Below are 22,472 nucleotides of genomic sequence, written 5' to 3'. Positions count from 1 at the left end.
CAAGTTAGGGTTGCCCTCTATATCGCCTACCTAGTTCACTTTTAAAGCAATTATACTGTAATTATAATTTTTAAAAATGCACCCTTGGAATAAAAACACATAACGCTACTTTTGCTTTGTTCCTCCTAGGGAAAAAACAAAATCTGGAGAAAAATAAAAACAATTAAGAACATCTTTACCTAATGCCTGACAGATTGCCATGTTGTATTTAGCGCATTCTCTATGTATGTAACAGCAGACATGTTGTTCACAACTTTTTATCTCATTTAGAAAAGGCCTTATGACTTCTGGATAGTAAACCAGTTATGTCAGTTTACCAGTTTTTTCATTATACAAGTGCATGTTTATTTAAAGTTCATGTTTTAGGTAGATAGCTGGCTGTCCAGAGGTCACATTATAGCCCCTTCCCTTTTTCTGGGTTGCAAAGACTTTCTCTAATTACTAGGCACTTTGGTCACTTTCTTTTTTGTGAAAATAAATGTCATTGCATTCTGTCTAACTCTTCTTCAGTGTGAACAGCCACAGAAACTTTGGCAGAGTTATCTACATATTACATACTCACTTGCTGACTTCTGTTGAAAGACATAAGCACATGGTTGACCAATTGAGTGTGAACCTGTGCCAAAGTTGCCACTGTATGAGCTGAAACAGAGGAAAGGATTGAAGAGCCATTTGCCTGTGTCTTTGCTGTCCTAAGAATTAGTCAGTGAATGAAGCTCATGGCACTGATCTCCACATACTTGCTCTGTTCAGAAAATGGCTTAATGGCTAAGGCTTTTCAGGAATTTGAACACATGTATGTATGTAAAGTTTTAAAATGATCAGTTGCCCTTCCAGAGAAGGAAAACTGCTCAAGGTGGTTCACAGTGTAGTCACAGTTGGGTGCATTGATATGAATAATTGGTTAGTGGCATCTAGGTTGCCCTAGTTGGTCTGGCTGGTCCAACTGTTAACAGCTTTTAGAAGGACAGTGATAACAGTGTTTAGTTTTTTTGTGTGTTTTTTAAAATTCTGGTGCAGCATTTGCCAAACCATGGCCCGCAGGCCTGATCCGGCGTGATGCTGAGTTCCACCCCCCTGTGAGCAGTGCTTACTGTTCCATTGTGTTGCTCACAAGGAGCCCCTACATCTCTGTTGCCGCTCCATGCAGTTGTGCTTGCCTGGAAATCTGGGTGTGAAGCCTGCTGGGACGGTGAGGTACAGACATGCCTGCTCAGAGCGTCATACGACAGAGATGGAGGGGCTTCTTATGAGTCGTGCAGTGCAACAGTAAGCACTGGACTGAATGGGGACCGCTTTAGCACTACACAGTGGGCGCGAGTTTGGCGACCGTTCTTCTAGTGTGTTGCCCTTAATGTTTGTTTTCCCAGCTCTGACTTCTTTCTTAAACTTGATTTTTGCTTTTGTTTGCTGCCTTTGTTTTTACACTGTTGTAATTATTGTTTCATATGTTTGTGTGTGATATTTCACGTTTTGTGTGTATTAGTTAGCTGCCTTCATGGTCCCATAAACAGGATAGTTGTGGGATATAAATATTTTAAATAAAATAAAAATAGTTAAAATAAAATAGTTATCAACTGCAAAATACAAAAATAGAAATATAACCTAAATGCCAGATAATAGAAATTTTTCACTTGCCTCCTGAAAGCACACACGTTCAGTATACACTGCCATGGTGAAGTGGACTGCGCTGCTTTTTGTGTTTTGATACCAGTTTTGAAGGCTCTCTGACATGACAGTCTACCTGAAGACTGTCCCTGGTTTGAATGCCGTGGGCTCAGTAAGTAGCCTTAAGCAAGCTGTCACTTCCCCTAGCTGCAATTTGTGGATAATAATGGTTGGTTGTTGTAAGGACAATGTCAAGAAAGTATTTGTGAAGTTGCTTTGTGCACTTAAGACATGGTATATAGATGCAAAATTATTGTTCCAGTGCACATGTAGCTCAGCCTTCACCTTTTAAGGTACTGGGGAGTTCTTTAGTCTTTGATTCAAAAATTAAACTTCCCAGATTTTTGAAATGGGTATAGTTTCAGAATTTTTTTTTTTACAATGGAAATGTTTTCCTGTTTCTATTTGGCTAAAGCGTCTGCCTGTCAACTTGATTTTGTAAGGATTGGCCAGTAGGTTTGTCCACATTTGAACATGCTCATGCCTTCTGAAAAAGGGTAATGCAAAGAGCTTAGCAAAACTGTGATAGAAATTCCAGAAGGGGCAGTCTTGTGGCCAGTGGTTCCCTCTCCCAGTTAATTCAGCAGTGAAATCATATAGTAGATTGCAAATTGGGAGTCTTGGATGTTTCTTTAGCAAACAAAATGTACTGATTACCATTGTTCAAATTCTAAATATGTTTAGGATTCCAGCCCAGATCATGGGAGCTGTAGAAACCTTCCTTACCACTGCACCTGCAAAGACAGATTTTTATCCTGTGCAGTTGGATTTTGCACACCCAGTGAAGCAGCTGGGAATGCAGAAGCCTATGGCATTGTGAATGTTTGCTGATCAGGTCCGCTGTTTTCTCTTGTACAGTTCATGACCTTTTTGTGGTAAAGGGATAAGAACAGGTTTCCTGTTGGAACTATAGTTGCTTTGGACACAAACATCTAAATTTTATGAAATTGAACATTATATGTTGCCAGGGCAACACTTTGTAAGTTACTTCTTGCTAGCCTTTTTCTCTGTGTATTGTGTTATGACTTTTTGCTTCAACAGCAATAAAATATTGTAATGTGGCTAAAATTGGAATTGTCCTTAACACTTTGTAGTTCAAATTTCCCCAATTATACATGATGTTGATTAATGCAAGAACTCTCGGCGTCCCAGGTGATCCATTGTGAAAAGGGGTAGTGAGACAATTCTGGGACTTCAGAGTAGCTGTTTTTGTTCTAGCAATGGATAGAGTGTTCTTTCAAATGAAGTCTACTTCATGATGGGTAAGGGACAAGCCACAACCCTTTCTCCATATGTGGAGTGCATGTATGGGAGAATGGGTACAGAAATGTAGTATAGGTGGGGTCTCTATCCATGGATTGTGTATCCATGGATCTGCTCAACGTGGGTTCCCTGGACCCATGTTGAACTGGACTTGGTCCAACCTGAGCCCTCCAGAAGTGACCAAAACTGTGCTCTGGTCACCTCTGGTGGGCTTAAAGGGTTGAAAACTGCAGATTTTATTAGCTCAGTTTTTGATATCCATGGGGCGGTCCAAGAACAAATCCCTGTGGATAACAAGTCCCCACCTATAGTGTAATTGTAATGTAACCGCATACAAATGCTGTAGTCAAAGTATAACTTTTTAGCACTGGGACCCACATTTTAGAATGACAATCTGTCAGGACCTGCTGTACTTTACGCCATCAATTTAGGCTTCAAACCTAAGGCTTGATCAACCAAAGGTTCCATTATACAGCTGTTCTTTTGCATAGCTTGGATTTAAAACATTTTATTTGCAAAGTAACTGGCCTGCCTCACCCCAGCAGTGTCTTTTCTAGTAACTGTCTGCTGGTGTTCCATCTTTGTGAGCCCTTTTGGGACAGGGAGCCATTAGTTATTTGATTTTTTTCTCTAAACTGCGTTGTGAACTTTTTGTTGAAAAGTGGCATATAAATACTGTTAATAATTCTAACTTGGAAGTCAAAGCAGAATGCAGGTTTGGATTCTTCTCCAACTATACAGGCCCCCCCCCTTCCAGCGTCCTATCTTCCCACCTGTTCAGGGCAAAGAAGCATGCCACTCCCCCACCTGGAGCCTCTGCCCAGCAGCTCTGTACCTTACATTTTCAGCTCTGTAGTTTCAGTGGTGGCTGAGTGAGGTGCTATACAACCCACCTGAAATTGGTTTGTGACCCACCTAGTGGTTGTATGACCCACAGTTTGAGAAACGCTGGTTTGAAGTCATGATTGCAAAGAAATGTTAAATTTTTAAAAAATGAACTTTTGAAGTATTGTTCACTTAAATTATATTGGCTCTCTTAAGGACCTTTTTGGTAGTTTGAGATGCTCTGTGCTTTGCTAACGAAAATGGTAGAGAGCAACTGAAAAGCTTTAGAACTGGTGTAGCGTAATAGCTAGGTTGTTACCTTGGAAATCTCTGGTTCATATCTCTCCTTGAACTCACTAGGTAGCCTTAACAGTTGTTTCTGCCTAAATTTCTTATGTGTCAGTAGCGTACAAATGGGGGGGCCAAGGGGTGTGTGGGCTCCAGGTGCCAAGCTGGGGGGGGGGCACTGCTAATGACCAAAATTGCTTAAATTGCAGTTATTAGAAATCATATCATCATGTTATATACCATTCGATGCGCAATTTACAGCAGAATGCAGTGAAATAAACGGGAGTGAAATATCTCCATTATATCAAAAGTTATAGTCAAAACACTAGAAAACAGAAATACAATTGTCTTATGTAACAAAAACGTAGATTTCCTTAAAACTGATCAATGAGACTGTTTATTCAAAGAGTCAGTTAGATGTTATGACACAGCATGCAACCAATAATAAGGTGACACGGGGGTGTGTGACACTAGTGACCAAAATTGTGGTTTTTAGGAATAACGCCATAATGTTATATACCATTTGATGCGTAATTTACTGCAGAATGCAACGAAACAAACCGCATTGAAATATCTGCGTTCTCTCACAAGCTATAGGCAGATAACCAGAAAAGGACACGATATTGCCTTGTCACAAAAAGTGGATTTCCTTAACTCAAAACTGATTAATGAACCTGAGTGTTATGATAGCTAACAAGATGTTATTTTGACACAGCATGGAGCCGATAAGATGTTATCATGAGTCAGCTCCCTTTTCCATGTATCAGAGCTAATACTCAATAACTCAGTGGTTCTCACACTTTTAGCACCGGGACCCACTTTTTAGAATGAGAATCTGTCGGGACCCACCAGAAGTGATGACATGACTAGAAGTGAAATCATCAAGCAGGAAAATTTTTAACAATGCTAGACTGCAATTCTACCGACACATACCCAGGAGTAAACCCCAGTGACAATCATTGTTAAAAGATCTGTAACATTTCCCCAAATTCAGTCACATACCATGATAGCATCAAGTCTAATATATTAAAAATAAATATTGCAATGAATGGGGACCCACCTGAAATTGGTTTACGACCCACCTGGTGGATCCCGACCCACAGTTTGAGAAACACTGTTCTATTCTGTTGTGTGAGTGTCATCTAGTTGACCACTGTTTTTTTGTTGGTTACTGATTGGTTTGGTAACCTGTACTATTCTGTAGTAAAATAAATAAATGGGGGTGACACTAACCTTAGTGATGCTGCTGGTGGGAAGGTTGGGTGTTGTTGGTTACTGGCTTTGATGTCTTTTAAAGTGGATTCTAAACATTCATGGTGGACTGTAGTCTATTAGTGGTTATTAACCATGATGGCTACAGATGTGGAGGCAGTATGTCACTGAGTCAGGGACAGATTCAGTCTTTGTATTGAGGGAGAGCCATGAGCACTCTTTCAGAGCCCAGGTCAACCAGGCGGGTAGACCTGGGGCTCACAGTTGAACTTCAGCTTCCGTAGCTGAGGTTTCCTAGGTGGGTAGACCTGGACTCCCACCTTGACTTGGAGCCGAGATCTGCCTGCTGGGTAGCCATGGGCTCCTATTCTGACTGGAACCATCTCTTCCAAGTGGTTAGACTTGGGTTCCTGGTTGAACTTTGGCCTCTATGGCTGAGGTTTGTTGGGTGGGTAGAGTTGGGCTACCACCAAGACTTGGTCCAGATTAATTTTGTTATATTTGGGGGGGGGGGGTGCCAAAAATTTATGGGCCCTGGGTGTCAAATGATCTAGCTACTCCACAGTCATATACATTATGAAGATGGGATTGTTGAAATAGTGTGTGAAGCACTAGGAATACTTCTCGGGTGGGGTCACATCTGACTCCATGCAGGTCCTGGGGACCCGCATTGAGCCAGATTCGCTGATAGAAATTCCACGAATAAATAGACATGGAGCCTGTATTTCATTTTCCCTCTACTTGGACTCCAAAATCAAAGATGGCAGACAATTTCCCTATGTGAGTGTTACCTAATATCTTGAAGTGGAAGCATCATTCATGTGATACGACCAGTATGGGATAGTGGTGTTCTTGTTTTGAGGTCTCACAGTGACACTCACTTTTGATTATAACGTCTGTTCTGAAGTCTTTAATGCTTGTTCTGCAACATGTTTCTTCTTGCAAGAGATCACAAGAACTTGGTTAAAATTGTTTTGTTCACTTTAAAGTTCTGCATTAAATATTCTTGAATATACTACAGTATGTATCACTTTTTCTACTATTTGTGTTCTTATAATTTTTCTTTGGAAATGGTTTTACATGTATTCCAATTGTAATAGAATAACAGGAAGTAGTCTCATATTGCCAGCAAATAGTAGAGATGCTTTTGGCCATGACCATTCTTGACCTGAATTTCTTTTGTCCTGGATGATTGAATTAACTGGTGCGTATTGAATCTGCAGGTGTTACTTTTCTGTAGTAGAATCCGTACTAGGGGTTTCTGGCTCCAGACCAGTAAAACTGACTTCATGAATGAATTACAGGTCCAGCCTATTTATACACGGATTTTTTATACATGCATTTGACGCAACACGAATGTCCCCTGCAAATGAGGAATGTGCTGATCCCTGGAGAAGGGGAAAATTCACCCCTTTAAAATCAGTTTAAAAAAACCTGAACAGTCCTTTAACAATAGCCTCCTTAATGAGAGACAGAGGGCAGCTGACTGACAATCCCTCAGTCCTTTTCTCTCCAGCAGACCCCTCCCTTCCCCCTGAGCATGTGAAAGAAAGGTGATAATTTTGCATTGCTGAAGGGAGGGGCTGAGTGAAGCGCCTTTGTAAGCTCTTGGAGGACGACTGATTGATTTGCTATACTGCGTTTTTTGCCATCCACATGAGTGCTTGGAATGGAACCCACATGAATAATGAGTCTCAACCTGTATTCCGTTTTTCTCCTCCTTTTCCCCTTTCTCCTCCTATTTTTCCAACAAACTTAAGGTGATTGCATGATTCCTTTCCCCTCCCCATCTCTGTTTTATTCCCCCAACAACCCTGAGAGGTAGTTTAAATTGAAGCATAATGACTACTCCAGGGTTGTCCTTTGGGTTTCATGGCTGATTGGAGATTTTGGGTTGAGATCTCCTGGTCCTTTTCAAACTCTCTAGCCACTCTGAAGTTGCCCATTGCTCTAGTGGACAAGGGTAAGAGGTTTTGACTGCAGCAAATCCTGGTGTCAGTTTTTCATTGTGCCAAGATAGGAGAGTAGCCAGCCATGTAAGTAAGATGAATAAATGAGTCATGCAGGAAGAGATCTTGGTAAGGAGGTTCACTGCAAGATCGAAGACTCTTACAGTCACAGGGCAGATAATGTTACCCAACAGCAAGGGGGGGGGGGAAGAAGAGGCTGAACTCTGCCAAGAGCAGGCAGGAGAAAATTTTAATCCTCTGTTCCCTTTTTTTTTAAAAAACAACCTTTGTATACAAACTTTGTGCACAAAAATGTCTGATTTGGCCTTCTTTTTTGTCTTAATGAGTTTTTTTTTTTTTTTGTGTAGGAGAAAGGTACTTTCCTTCTCAAGTCCAGTTGTGGTCTGCCATATCTCTTTGATTAGAAATGACAGATTCTTCATGAAATTCTCCTATTTAAATGTTTTGGTTTCAGATTGCCATAAAGCAGCCTACTTCTTTGGTTTAGCATAAGTGCCCATGTATTGTCTGCTTAGTGTAGATTAAGGTTAGCTGTTTTATAAATTTAGATTGGAGCTCTGTGTGGAACTTTAAGGGATTTTAAAAACAAAAATATGATGGTTTAAGTCAGCTGTGCTGCCTCCTACTAAGTGAGACCATTGGACCATCTAGCTTGATAATGTCTGTATTGACTAGCAGCTGTTTTAGCAAATGCATTGTGTCGCAATGCATTACTTAGGTAATTAATTCACTTTTTACACTTAAGTTGGCTCACACATGCAGGACATTAACCAACGAATCTGGCAAACTATGACCTTGAAGGGAATTATTCAGGGAAGAGCTGTTGCTCAGTGATAAAGCACATGTTCAACACATAGAAGGTCTCTGGTTTGATTTCCATGTAGGGAAGTAGAAGATCCCTGTCTTAAATCCTGGAGAGCCACTGCCTGTCAGTGCAGACATTATCGAACTAGATGGTCCTGTAGTCTCTTAATCTGTATGTGTGTATTCTTTATGAGTAGGTATACTTGCTACCTTAACTTGGTGTTCTAGCAAGTGACCATCTACACTACTGACTTAAACCATCTCATTTAATGCTTAATCTAGCATTAAGAAGTATGTGAAAGGGTGAAATAAAATATAATTGGCCCACCATATCTGCGGGTGTTTGTTTGGTTCCGGAACTGCAGATACAAAAGAAGCACATGTTCAAATCTGTAGATAAAATTGCATAAATGAGGCGTGAGTGTTGGAGAGAGAGAGATTTGTGTTCTGGTGAGGCTTGAGGTGAACAAGACACTAATGCTGCAGAGGAGTCTTTGTAATGGTGGGAGACTATAGCAGGGTATGTGGAATTTTCCCCCCCAAATACGTGTTTGATCCACTGTTGGTTAAGTCCATGGATATGATACTTGCAGATATGCCAGGCCCGCTGTTTTGGTGTTAAGGATGAAATATAACAACTATAGAAAGTCACTTGGAAATCGGTAATTTAAATGCATGCACTAACAGCCTAGTCCTATCCAACTTTCCAGCACAGGTGCAACTGCAATGCAGCCCTGGGGTAAGGAAACAAATGTTCCCATACCTTAAGAAGGCCTCTGTGACTGCACCCCCAACGCAGGAAGCAATGCATACCCCATAGGCAAAGCAGCACCAGCACTGGAAAATTGGATAGGATTGGGCCCTAAGAAAGCATTTTCCCATAATGAAGTGATTAAATTTTTGTAGGTGTCCAAAGTTTTGTTAGAAATATGCTGGGAATTTCTTAAGAATAACGATTGCTTCAGGGATAAAAGCTGGAGTAACTGCTGCAGAAGACCCTGTGGTCTTTTAATGAGTGTTTCTTGATGAGGCATTTAGAGGGCTGTTTTAAGATCCTGTGAAATTTTCAGGTGGTTAGTAGTGACAATCAGGTAAGTTTTCTTCATTCCCTCATGTAAGTTGACTTCTATCAAATTGGAGGTGCCAGATTCACATTTTTTTGATGCCTGGAATTTTTCCAGCACTTGAATTTGTGTGTGTGTGTGTGAGAGAGAGAGAGAGAAAATCTTTGAGTTATGAAATAGATAAAATTTCAAGATTTTTTTTTTTTAAGAGGGAGAGACAAATAGAGCATGAGTCAATATGTGCTGACTTTCCCTGGAATAGCTATGTCATGTAAAGGTGATGAGAACCTTTGCTAGCTTTGATCTTTGTGACTAAGGTTTTATTTCCAGTTGCCCTTCACTACATCATGCCAAATCAAGGTGATGTGTTTAAGGCGTGTGGCATACAAGTAAAGGGAACGCAGGGTAAGGCAACTGTCAAAGGAATGAGCAAAGGTTGCATTCACTTGAATAAAGAGCTAACTGCATATTCCCATAAGTTGATTTCTTTTGTACTGTATGTGTGTATTCTTTATGAGTAGGTATACTTGCTACCTTAACTTGGTGTTCTAGGACAGTGGTTCCCAACCTGGGGTACGTGTACTGCCAGGGTTGCTTGCCAGAACCTTGAAGAAGAATGGAATAATGGTGGGAAAAGGCAGGTCTGTATTAGAATGCCTTGTGGAGCTGGCAAGACAAAAAGGAAGGGAGCTAGCTGGCTGTGAAAGCTCCCACAACTGTTAGTTTCTGGTCATTAATTCATGCGTTATCAGATACGGATCAGTAGTTGATAAACATATAAATGTGAAATAACCGGCAACTATATTAATTACAAACATTTTGCTAATATGAGGGGTATAATTTATGGAAACGGGCTGCCAGGGGTACCCAAGTGAAAAAAAAGTTGGGAACCACTGTTCTAGGAGAATATCCCTGAAGAACTTTTGCTTTAAGGGCATTTTGTTCTGGACTACTGAGACACCCAGGCATGCTTACAAAGTAAGTGTTGTATCCTGGCCGCTAGTTCAGTATGTGCATGGGTCCGTAATTTCCCAACCCTGTGGTTTGGTTCTGGTTTAGACAGTGCACAAGGCATCTTCTTCCTGCCTCTCTCCCACCTGAAGCTTTCTGATTCCTTGCCCCCAATCATTGCTGAGGGTTTCGGTAATTTTTCAGTGACATGAGATGTAGTTAGGGAGGCTGTGTGTGTGAGTGGGGAATGCCTGGACAGTGGGAGAGGAACTGCTAGTAGAAACACTGCTCTGCTCATGGTTCCAAATCAGCCTCTCATGCTGCATTCCATATTGCTGCTGAATGTCCCTGACCACCTTTTGGTGATGGCTTTTCAGAGAGTTGGATTTGAAGGGAGGTTGTCTTGTTGGGCACATGATGCACTCTAGATGTCACTCATTCTGTCCTCTAAAGTGGGCAATTAAAATGTGCCAGCAGGGCTCTTGCTGCCACCCCATAAACTATTCACTTTTTTCCAAAGAGATTTGTACACATAACCAGCCTTGTGGGTAAGTTTTCAGTGCTGATGCATGTCTCCATCTACATTGTGATGCATATCTTGTGGTGTTAAGGTGGATAGAGTTTTTTTTTTTTTAACTGCATCTGGGGGCCTCTAATTGTTATGCATAACTACTTGCTTGCTCCAGGCTGTTCTTCTTAAATTTATTTTCGTAGTAGAAACATAGAATGCCATTCTAATTTGGGGTGTGTGTGTTCATGTATGTGTATCCCTAGCAGTTTGGTGTGCTATTATATAAATCTATGGCACACTTACATTTTGTATACTGTGTACAATTCCATTAATTTCATTTAAACTCACCTATAGGCCTGAGAAAAATATAGGCGGTTAGAATGACAAAGGACTTGGAGCACTTTCCTATAAGAATAGGCTAGCATTTTTTTTCATATGGTGGGAAAGCAACAGAAGGGGCATGATAGAAATACATAGAATTATGAATGGTGAGAGAGAAGATAGGATTAAAAAACTTTTCATTAGAATTGGAAGCCAGGGATACCCAATGAAATCAATTAGAAATACATTCAGGACTTATGAATTTCACAGAGTTGCATAACTAATCTGCAAAATGTCAAGCAGTGGTGATGGAAAGTTGCCATAGAAGGTATAGACAAATTCATACTTGACAGGTCTATTAGCCACCACAGTTAAATGGAACCTCCATGAGTATGAATACAAGGTAAGAGGGGGTGGAAGATAGAATGATGATCACCCTTCTCTGCTTGTAAGCTTCCAGAGGCCTCTGACTCCCTGCTGTTAGAAAGAATGTGCTGAACTTGATGGCCCTTAATCTTATCCAACAAGGCAATTCTTATTTTCTTTGTTGACTTTCTTGGAACAAGGATCAGTGATAAAAGAACCTAGATGGAGACCAGTAGGCTTGTGCTTCAGCCATGTTACTTTTCTTGGAACTCAGATTCTGAAGATGTTTCTTGAACAAGCTGGAAACTCCTGATTTGGAGGGAAAAATCAAGTGCATTGAGTCCATAATTTTGAAATCTGCATTTTCAGAAATTCTAAAATCTACCTGTTTCATTAGATTAACTTTTTCTTAATCTTCATGTGACTAAAATAGTAGTTTTTATTTGGGGGGGGGGGTCCAGGTTAGTGTGGGAGAGATATCTACCAAACTAAGAACTTCTTTTTATTTCTCTTCCAATGGTCTTCTCTGAAATACAGACTCTTTATCTTTGACTGGAGAAGAGAGAGGCCCTTTCTCACTACCCTAAAAAAATTTGAATTTATTTTGAACTTTTGATATAGGAGCCTCATGTAGCGCAGAGTGGTAAGTTACAGTACAACAACCAAGAACTCTTTCCATGACCTGAGTTTGATCCCAGCAGAAGCTGGGATCGCAGGTAGTTGGCTCGAGGTCAACTCAGCCTTCCATCCTTCCGATGTCAATAAAATGAGTACCCAGCTTGCTGGGGGAAAGATGACTGGAGAAGCATTGGCAAACCACCCCCTTTATAGTCTACCATGCAAATGTCGTGGAAGCGACATCATCCTCAAGGGTCAGTAATGACTTGGTGCTTACACAGGGGACCTTACTACTTCTTTTGATCACTGAGGCACTTTTTTTTTTTTTTTAAGAACCAGGCACTATTGGTTCATATTCAAGACAATAGATTGTCTGTGCTTTGGTTCAGTTCTCATTTGGTGGACTGAACCCTGTCAGAATTAGTTCCTGTGTTTTGGATTCACTTTGATCCACTGACCTTTTAAAGGTCACTGTCAGTTTTGAATTTTGCCTGCCTGCATTATTAGGCTATTTTTGTGATGTCTGGCTGGTTGGGACTGTTCCTTCCTCCCTCCATAGCTATTCCTCTCCTTGTATCTTCTCCCAGCCTTTTGGCTACCTATCTCCTATGCAGTGTTTCTCAAACTGTGGGTCGGGACCCACTAGGTGGTTTGCGAGCCAATTTCAAGTGGGTCCCCATTCATTTTAATATTTTATTTTTAATACATTAGACTTGATGCTAGCATGGTATGTGACTGCATTTGTTACAGATCTGTATGTTACAGATCTGTATTTTTAATAGGCTGCTATGTATATGCTTTTAGCAATGATAGTCAGTGGGATTTACTCCTGGGTAAGTGTGGGTAAGATTGCAGCCTAGGATAGTTAAAAAAATTTCCTGCTTGATGATGTCACTTCTGGTGAGTCCTGACAGATTCTTATTCTAAAAAGTGGATCCTGGTGCTAAAAGTTTGAGAACCACTGTCTATGGCATTTATGTAATAATGGGTTGTCTGTTTCTTCTTTTACTGCTTTTTCTTTCTGCTTGTTACTCTTGGCCACGCCACTTCTATTATGTCTGAAGATTTTGATGCTTCTGCTTGTTTCCTTTCTCCAGGATTTGGGATGACTGGTAGGGAAAGGGAAGTGTATATAATTGCACACAATTTATAAGATATAGTTGTAAAGCAGGTTATGGTTTCTTATTTAAAAACACATTGTGGATAGTAAGTGCTTTGATATTGTATTTGCACTGATTTTGTGTCTCTAAACTTTCTCTTTACTTTACTTTTAGGCTGCCCACTGGCGAGGCAGTAGGAGACAGCAGAGCTGGCCTCTGCAACGGGAGAGGCTGGACTTTCCGTCTCTCTGTGCTGAATGGCTACTATGGCGCCCGCTCTCACTGACGCAGCAGCTGAAGCTCACCACATCCGGTTCAAACTGGCTCCCCCATCCTCCGCCCTGTCTCCTGGCAGTGCCGAAAACAACGGCAACGCCAATAATATCCTCGTCGCCACCAACGGCACCAAAAGGAAAGCTGAGGATTCCAGTCTAGATTTCCGAAATAATCCGACAAAGGAAGAGCTGGGAAAGCTGCAGCCCCTAGTGGCATCTTACCTCTGCTCGGATGTAACATCTGTTCCTCCGAAGGAGTCTTTGAAACTGCAAGGGGTCTTCAACAAACAGACAGTCCTTAAATCTCACTCTTTGCTATCTCAGTCCTTCTTGAAAACGGGTGATTTGTTGGGGAGACAACCAGTGTTGGAGTTTTCCTTGGAAAACCTAAAAACCATGAGTAATAGTAGTCAAACACCTCTGCCTCAAGCACCTGTCAATGGCTTGGCAAAAAAGTTGGCAAAAAATAACAGTTCTGATCATGAGAACACAGCTTCATTTAATGGTGGGAAGCGTGCTCCTCTATCTACCACCTCCCAGGATGTTGATTCCAATAACCCTGGGGGTTCTGATTTGGGGAACCTGAAATCAGGTTTGACCAATTGCACTCTTCCACACAGAAGCCTTGATGCAGAGCATACGGCTCCACTTAGCAATAACGGCACTGCGAATAAGCCTACCCTTAATTCTCCAGAGCTGCAGCATGGGCTTGAAGGGGGCAGCGGTGAGAACAGGTTGTTGCCATTATCAGGTGTGCCTGCCCGTTCTGATTTTGGGAGCAGTAAACCAGAGGAGCAGAAGATCTCTCTGCCAAACAACACATTCAGCACTCTTGATTCAGATATGAGGACAAGGGTGCTGTTGCGGCGGCAGGTAGACATTGAGAATTGTGCTCGCAGGCTACAAAAGCGCTTGCAGGTGGTGCAGGCCAAACAAGTAGAGCGACACATCCAGCAACAGCTGGGTGGCTTCTTGGAGAAAACTCTAAGCAAGTTGCCTGCTTTGGACTCTCTGAGACACCGGAGTCAGCTAATGCTGACCCGTAAGGCAGAAGCAGCTTTGAGAAAAGCTGCAAGCGAGACAAGTACTTCGGAAGGATTGAGCAGCTTCTTAAAAAGTGACTCCATCTCGGAAGAATTGGAGAGGTTTACCGCCAGTGGGATGGCTAATCTGCGATCCTGTGAACAAGCGTTTGACTCTGATGTCACGGACAGCAGTTCGGGTGGGGAGTCTGATATTGAAGAGGAGGAACTGACCAAAGCGGACATTGAACAGCATCATGTACCACTGTGAGTAGCATCAGGCGTATTTACTTAGAATAGGAAGATACAGTGCTGACAATTAACTACTTGCATTCAGGTTTAGAAAACTCCTGTTTTATAAGGAGTTGCAGGTTGGGTAGCAGTGTATTTAAAACGGGTCTCCTACCATAGGAAGGTTCAGTTATCATGAAGAGTAACCGTATATGATATAAACTTGATTATGTTTAGTTGGAGGAAATAATTGCGTATTAGGTATGGTATTAGGGGACTGAGAAACTCCATTCACACCCACTTCTTTGTCTTTCACTTAAATTAATCCAGGCCCTTTTTTCTTGTTGTTCCTGGCCACTCCAGCTACCTGTGTGGGCTGAAATTCCATTGTTCTTCAGAGGTAGCATGATTTATCAGGAAATACTTGTTTTGCAAATACTTTTACAAATAATGAGCTGTACTTTGATTAAGAAAGTTTTCACTTTTCTTTTATTCATAAAAGAGACTGAAATCCAAATTATTTTGTGCATATAGTTGCATTCAGTAATGCAGTGGTTCTCAAACATTTTAAACTGGCAGCTCCTTAGATCTACTGAGCAATTGGCCTCAGCAACCTGTTAGGGCTACAATCCTATACCTTGTATGGGGTGGTGGGTTTTTTTGAGAGGATTTCACAGCTCCCCTGGCTGACTTCCATGGTTCCCTAGGGATGGCTCAGAGTTTGAGAACCACTGCAGTAATGGGACCATGGTACTGACTTTACTACTGCAATAGCCAGGAATTCTGTACATATAATCTTTGATGTTAGACAAGACAAGTTACTGAATCGAAGCTGTCCTTGCCAGAAGAAGTCCTTGTTAGAATCCTGTTTGCATTGCTGAGGGCAAGGGGAGACATTCAGACCTTCTCTCCGATGAGTTGGGTAACTCTGATATTTGAATGGTTTTGAGATGTGAAAATTTCCTTGTGTATTTAATATTCTCAAGGTCTAAATCTTGTTTGTTAGCAATAATTAAAACTTTACATGTCTTGCAGTGGAAAAGGTGGAGAGGATAGGCAAAAAGAGAAAGATGGTGCTTGCAGAAATAGCAGAAGGTGGTTTTGTGGAGTTGGAATCCAAGGAAAAGTGAAAGCAGTGGTAGAAAAAGGTGATGAAAGTAATGATTGGAGTAGTAGCATCCAATAATGTTGAAAGGAGCAGTGAAATGTAATTAATAGCACTTTTTGCTTTTTTCCTCTTCTTTATTTTGCTGGATTCATAAATGGGCTTTACTGGCTGGTATTTGCACCGCATAATTGGACCAAAGCTCTCTGAAATACGCATTATTTTAAAACTTTCTGTCATGGGTTAGTGCACATCATTGCCCTGGGTATATACGTATTAAGAGATGGTGCCTTAATTTCTTTTGTGATGAGGCATACTAAGTCTATAGAATGATGAAAGCTGCACCCTACTCTTATTGATGTCTTGTAATAATGTAATTTCAGGTGTGACTGTCAGGTCATTAGGTGAAAGTTGCATAATTTTTGGGAACTGGTCTGATGCGAGTGTGCATGCCTGTATGCATGCATTAGGAGAATACATGCCCTAATAAGTTTTAAGCTTATCAGAAGAACTATCAATATAAGGGTCTCAACATGGATTCAGTCTTATAGAATAGTGGTGAGGATTCTTCATCCTTACAGAATTTTCACTTTAAAAGAATCCCTGGGTTCACCAGCCACAAAATGGCAGCATGGGGGGTGGAGCCAGTCACGAAATGGTGGTTGAGGGGGGAGTAGAACCCATAGGAATATCTCTATTGATGTACCGCTATTTCATGAGTTTACAAGTTTTCCGCTATGAAGCAGTAGTACTGTTTACACTTGGTAGTGGGGTGCTACAGATCGATCAAGATTGTTCATTTTATAACCAAAGATGTATTGTTTGAATTGAAGGCCCAAGCAATAGGAATGTGGTAAATTTCAGATTATGGTAAAAAATTATTTATGTGGGGCCACGAGAAAGATGTATGCACAGGTCAGTCTTTACAATTATAATTTGATCAAAAAATGCTGAAAGTTTGGGTGCTAAATTCAGGTAGATTCATCTGCAAGATTCATCTGTAAATTCATCTGCAAGAGGGATCTGAAGGCCTTAGGGATGGACCTCAACAAGTGGGAAACCCTGGCCTCTGAGCGGTCTGCTTGGAGGCAGGCTGTGCAGCATGGCCTTTCCCAGTTTGAAGAGACACTTTGCCAGCAGTCTGAGGCAAAGAGGCAAAGAAGGAAGGCCCATAGCCAGGGAGACAGTCCAGGGACAGACTGCACTTGCTCCCGGTGTGGAAGGGATTGTCACTCCCGGATTGGCCTTTTCAGCCATACTAGACGCTGTGCCAGAACCACCTTTCAGAGCGTGATACCATAGTCTTCCGAGACTGAAGGTTGCCAATAATAAATTCAGGTATCTATCTTCAGGTTTGCAGAAGTTGGGTAGAGTTCTTTTATGTTCCTTCAGCACAATCTACAATTGTAGAAAGATGTATTTTGTTCCATATATTGTGGAAATCTGTAACTCTGTTGCCACTTTGTTGGCTGAAGCTAGTGGAGGTGGTGTTGATTTCAGGTGGGGAAGAGTTAATGGATCTGTTGTGTCATGTATTGTTTGCAGAATTTTCTGTGAAACATGGAAGAGAATACATCTGCCATAAACATCCATATCCTGGTCACTCCCCTAACTAATGTTGGCCCAGAATGCATCACAATGCATTCTTTTCCTGGTCACAATGCATTTTGGGGCAACACTGGGGGAAAGAAACTTCCAAACAACCAGGAAGAGGCTACAGGCAGTTTGGAATGCAGCCTGCAACCCTAAAAATGCAGCAGTATCAATGCAGTAAGATAAAAAAGCTATTTTTAACGTTCTCCATCACTTTCACTATCTCTTTAATGGGTGTTCTCAGTATCTGTGAATACCCAGTATCCACGCCCGGGGGGGGGGGGGGATCAGAATGGAACCCCTGTGGATAACAGGGACCATCTGTATTGAATACTGTTGTGACATTGTATTTTATTGTGTGTGTTCTGCTGTGGAAGATTTTAATTGGATTTCCAAAACTTGTATTCATTGTCATTGCATTGTTTAAAATTCGTCTGATACAAATACATGTAGAATAAAAATACCTAGTCTTGACAAGATCTTGACATTTAGGCTCTGATGCTTCTGACATTTCTCCCTGGGCTTCCACAGGTAAGAGGCAGATTGACCTGTGATCTTAACAAAAGTTTGTTTAGTCTGAAAAATAGGCATTTAATCAATTGTATTTGGGTAAGTTGCAGTCTAACTGATCATAGGTCTGTATTTTGAATAGCATAGCATTTTAACTAATTTGTGAGCTGTGGCAGTATTGAAACCATATTTGGAGGGGCGGGACAGAAACTCTCTTAAAAGATTACAATTTCTGTCTCTAACCTGTAGTATCATTTCTACTTCTGTTGACAAGTAATAGAAGCAAACTTCTTAGAGAATAATAGGATGATCAATTAATAATAACTTACTCTGGAATTTTAATGTACTTTCCCTGCCCTTTATGCCTCAAGTAGAAAATAAAACCTGTTTTTGAACATCTCTCTGAAATTGGCTCATCTCCCTCGCCCCCTCCATATCCTGGAGCAACCTGATATGTTCTCTTCCCACCACAATCCTTGAAGGGTAGTTCTGGATTCTTTTTTTTTTTCTACTTGGCTGGAGGGACTTGCTGTTTCTCATTGGCAGTTGTGAATCGAACATACTTGCTGATTGTGCTAGGAGGCAGTTAAACTTAGGATTTCTAGACTTTCAGTAATAGCATTCGGTTACTGATCTGTTTTCTGCTGACTGATCTGTTGCTATTTTGGAATTGTCGTGGTTTGTGCACATGTGCATCCATGTGTGTTAATCAGTTCTGTATTACCAGCTTTTTTAGTAAGGCTACAAGCTTTAATCTATAGATTAATCAACTGAAGCTTAAATTGGGGCCTGTTTTAACTGTGTGGACAAATGTTGCGCATTGCAAAACATGTTAAAGGCATACTTGTTAGCATTGGGTTTGTTTCTGTTTGGAGGCTGTTTTGATTCTGTTGAATTACTATAATTGGAAGTGAAAATGAAAATATAAAAGATGGTTGTTTCTTCTAACTGAAAATAACAGCTTGGTTTTGTTCAAATGTAGATTATTTGTATTTATTAGATTTGCATTCCACCTTTCTCCCAAGGCGGAGAAGGGCACCCAAGGCGGCTTTTATTCCAAACTATTACTCCAAACTATTATTCCAAACTAAGCACTACTAGAACTGATTAAACTGTTACAAACCGAATCATCAACTGTTCTAACATGGTTTTAGCACGCAGCAGTTCTTCCTGCCACGCTGAGCCGCCTGCCGCTGCTTGGATGCTCATGGTTTGGTCTCTCTGTTGTGGCAGTGGGCAGCCTGAGATGCCCTGGCAGGTGCCCCTTTCTCCTTTCAGGGGAATATGTCTGATTAGTTTGCCTAATGCTTAATGATTCTTCTGCTGAATTTGCTGTTTTTCTAGTCTCTGAAAGAGGTTGTCTGAGAAGTAATTTCCTGTCCACCAGTTGAATAGTAGGCGACATTCATATGTAGAGGTGAAGCAAGTTCAACACTCAGGTAAATTAAAGTAGAGGTTGATGTCCAAGGAGGCAATTAATTATCTAGTAAGTGAGGGAGTAGTCATAGGAAGATGGGATCAGAGAATTGCATACGATGAAGAGTAGTCCTAGTAATCATAGTGGTCTCAGTAACAGTAATTCTTTTTTGTGTTAATGCATTTCAATACTTAAAATGAAGCCAGTGTGGTATTGGATTTTGATGAAGGAAATTGGGGTTCAAATCCCTTCTGGTCTAAGAAGCTTCCTTGGTGGTGCTAGGCGAGTTGAAGGCCTTCACATACTACTAAGCTTTGTCTGTGTAGTAAATTGTTTACTTAAATTTGCTACAGGGATCACAATAACATTTTGACTCACTAGATTGGATTTTGTGCAGTCATCAGAAGCTGTAATGGTTGGTTTGGAACTAGTTGGTTGGTTTGCCAGTTTAAATACTCTGTTCTAGCAGGAGTAACATTCAGGGTCAGATGAGATGTTATGGGGGCAGCCACATGTATTTATGCATGCATCTGTCCTGTTCCTTTATGAAGCAGTGGAGGGGGTGAACTTATCTGAAGAAGGGCACATAAGTAATGAAAATGAAACCCTTCCTGTCTTATGCTGTTATCCACTGCTTCAAGCTCTCCATTCATACCTGATATATTTGGTTGCCCTATTGCATATTGTTTGGCCTGGGGGGAAGAACAGGTGAACATTCAATAGATGGGAATTGGTAAGAGAGAACTTCCAGTACATAACAATGAGTAGAGTGGAAGCATTGTTCTATCTGGCCCTGAGTTTCTAACCCAAAATTTTACTGAAACACCTCTGAAAATGTGATGTTGGCTAGAAGGACTGGAAGCAAGAGTCCAAATTCTCATTGTGCATCAAGTTGTAAACGATTATTAATGACTTGTAGAAGTTCTCTCCCCCTGCCCTTCTCCACCCTCAACACAGAGAACAGAAATGGATTTCTGAATGGAGATAAAAGTTTGACACCTTCTTAAAAATGCGCAAGATGTAATAACTTCCTAAAGTGAAGCTATAGGATGGAACTTATTATCCATGGGGATTCCATTCCTGGAACCCCTGCAGATATAGAAATCTGCAAATGTTGGACTACGTGCATTTCAAGGTCCTCCAAGCCCTCTGAACCTGACCAGAGCTCTAGTCGGGTCCAGAGGCCCTTTTGAGGGCCATGGTTTTTTTGACCCTTAGAAGGGCCTCCGAAGCTGACTAGAGCACAGCTCTGGTTGAGTTTGGAGGGTTACAGGTGGCTCATTCTGTGGGTTTGGAATCTGTGGTTACTGAACCCGTGAATACAGATAGTCACCTGGATTCAAACTAAATGCAGCATCCCTATGTGCAATAGAGGGTCCCTTGAGGCTGAGCAAGTTGCTGACATCCTGTTAGACTTCATGTTATAATAGTTTTCTCTAAGTGCCTTATTTCATGGTGACTTTTGCCCACTTTTTTTGTTCTCTGGCAAATAGGGTTTGGGCAAACCACTTGGGTGCATACTGAATTGGTTTCCCAGTTTGTGGAGAAGTTAACTTTTCTTGATATAAGAGAAGGATTTTTGCACAAAGGATGGCATATGTTCTAAAGTGCATTGAAAGTATAGAGGGCCCTGGTATCTGCAGGCGATCAGTTCCAGGACCCCCCCGCAGATAATGAAATCTCTGGGTAGGTGGAGGTTGGTGCAGTGCCCCAATTACCTGGCTCTGTGTCCGGCCCTTTGGATGTTGTGCATTGCCTCCTAGTCTCATCAGAATGCCTCCTGTACGTGACCAGAAGGCGCTACCTGTTTGCGTTGGTGACTTCTGGTCACATCTGGGAAGTGTTATGAGACCCTCTTCTGATACTTGAGGGTTTGGCATCTTCTGATACTCAAATTTGTCTTTCACTGCGTGCTATGTATTTTATCCATGTTTTTTGTCTTGTTTTAATTTAACTGTTTTGTATTTTTAATCTTTATCTGCTGTTTTGTATTTTTAACCTGATTGTTAGCTGCCTTGGGTGCCCTTCGGGGAGAAAATGGTTGGCAGCCTTCAGTCTCGAAAGACTATGGTATAAGCCTACAGCACCCAGTATTCCCAGGTGGTCTCCCATCTATGTACTAACCAGGCCTGGCTTTGCTTAGCTTCCGAGATCAGACGAGATCAGGCATGTGCAGGGTAAAGCGGAATATAAATCGAATAATATGTATGATGCTGATAAAGGTTGTCGGAATTTGGAAATCAAATAAATAAATAAATAAATAAATAAATAAATTTGCAGATGCTGAGCCTGTGGATAAGGAGGGGTCACTGTAGTGTCAATATTCATTCATTGCATTCTCTGGAATTTATTTCCAAGGCAGAGTGGTAGTGTGTGGGTAGACTATTTCCATCATTCTTAAAATTACATGTTCGTCTCCACTCAAATGCTCCTTACATTTTATGTTCTGGTGTTTGGTCAGGGCTGCATAGCTTTAGTAGAAATGCCTTATCAAGGTATACAGTGGAACAAAAAAGGATTAATTTCATTAGTATGGTATGGAAATAGTGTCTTGGCCTGATGTGTTGTGTTGGCTGTATTGAGAACTTTAAAGGAAAAGTTCTTTCAGGTAGATGGGTAGCTATTGAGGCTGGAGAAAAGTTTGTCAATGAATAAGTAGATGGAATTTGAAACCTTAATGAATATGAGAACTCTAAGAGCCCAATCCTGGGCTCAGTGCACTGGCTTACCACCGGTGCGCACTGTCACAAACGTGCCATAAGGCAGGCGCCTGGCCTCTGCCACTCGGCGGTCGAATGGACCACTGAGCCATGGTAAGGTAAGGGGGGGTGTGGGGGGGAGGCAGGGAGGAGGTTGGAATTGCCTCCAAACTTGACTTATAGGAAATATCTGGATTTTTGGGACCAAACTTTCCCTTGACTTATCTACAAGATTGTCTTATATATGAGTATATACATTAGCTTGTTGTAACTAGTTTATTTAGGTCAGGGAGTTAAAATATGTAACCTGCTCTCCAACTGAAATAAGTGGAAATTAGAAATGTTTAACTTTGGCTGGATCATGTCCTTTGTTTGTTAGCTTTTTTCCCATGAACCAAGAATATTTCATTAGTACTTTTGACACTTCACTGACTTTCTTAGCAGTGGAGAAGGCATACAAGAATAACCAAGCATGCAGAAATGTCAGGCTTAAGAGCCTATGTGGTTTTTCTAGAACAGGGATGTTCATACTTTTTTGGCTCGAGAGCTACTTAGAAACTCAGCAAGGCCTGGAGATCTACCAGAGTTTTTTTACAATAGCAGCATTGAATTAGATGTGTTGGGGTCAACCTTAGGCATGTCTACTCAGAAGTAAGTCC

At 41.2% G+C, this 22,472-nt stretch overlaps 2 protein-coding genes across 4 annotated transcripts in view; both read left to right on the top strand.

The window, feature by feature from the left end:
* The window catches only part of SLC25A39 (solute carrier family 25 member 39), a 441,295-nt gene that overhangs the window by 123,905 nt on the left and 294,918 nt on the right, over window positions 1-22,472 (top strand). The window lies entirely within an intron of this gene.
* The window catches only part of KANSL1 (KAT8 regulatory NSL complex subunit 1), a 166,072-nt gene that overhangs the window by 23,318 nt on the left and 120,282 nt on the right, over window positions 1-22,472 (top strand). For all 3 annotated transcript variants that reach the window (XM_066626834.1, XM_066626835.1, XM_066626833.1), the window contains exon 2: window positions 13,136-14,525. In XM_066626834.1, the coding sequence (XP_066482931.1) occupies window positions 13,219-14,525 (1,307 nt within the window). In that variant the 5' untranslated portion in view covers window positions 13,136-13,218. The remainder of the gene's footprint in view (window positions 1-13,135; window positions 14,526-22,472) is intronic.

The sequence above is a fragment of the Tiliqua scincoides genome, chromosome 5 (genome assembly GCF_035046505.1).
Source record: "Tiliqua scincoides isolate rTilSci1 chromosome 5, rTilSci1.hap2, whole genome shotgun sequence".
In the NCBI taxonomy this organism is placed as follows: domain Eukaryota; kingdom Metazoa; phylum Chordata; class Lepidosauria; order Squamata; family Scincidae; genus Tiliqua; species Tiliqua scincoides.
Note: the sequence above shows the minus strand (reverse complement) of the source record. Positions and strands in the feature narration are given on the sequence as shown.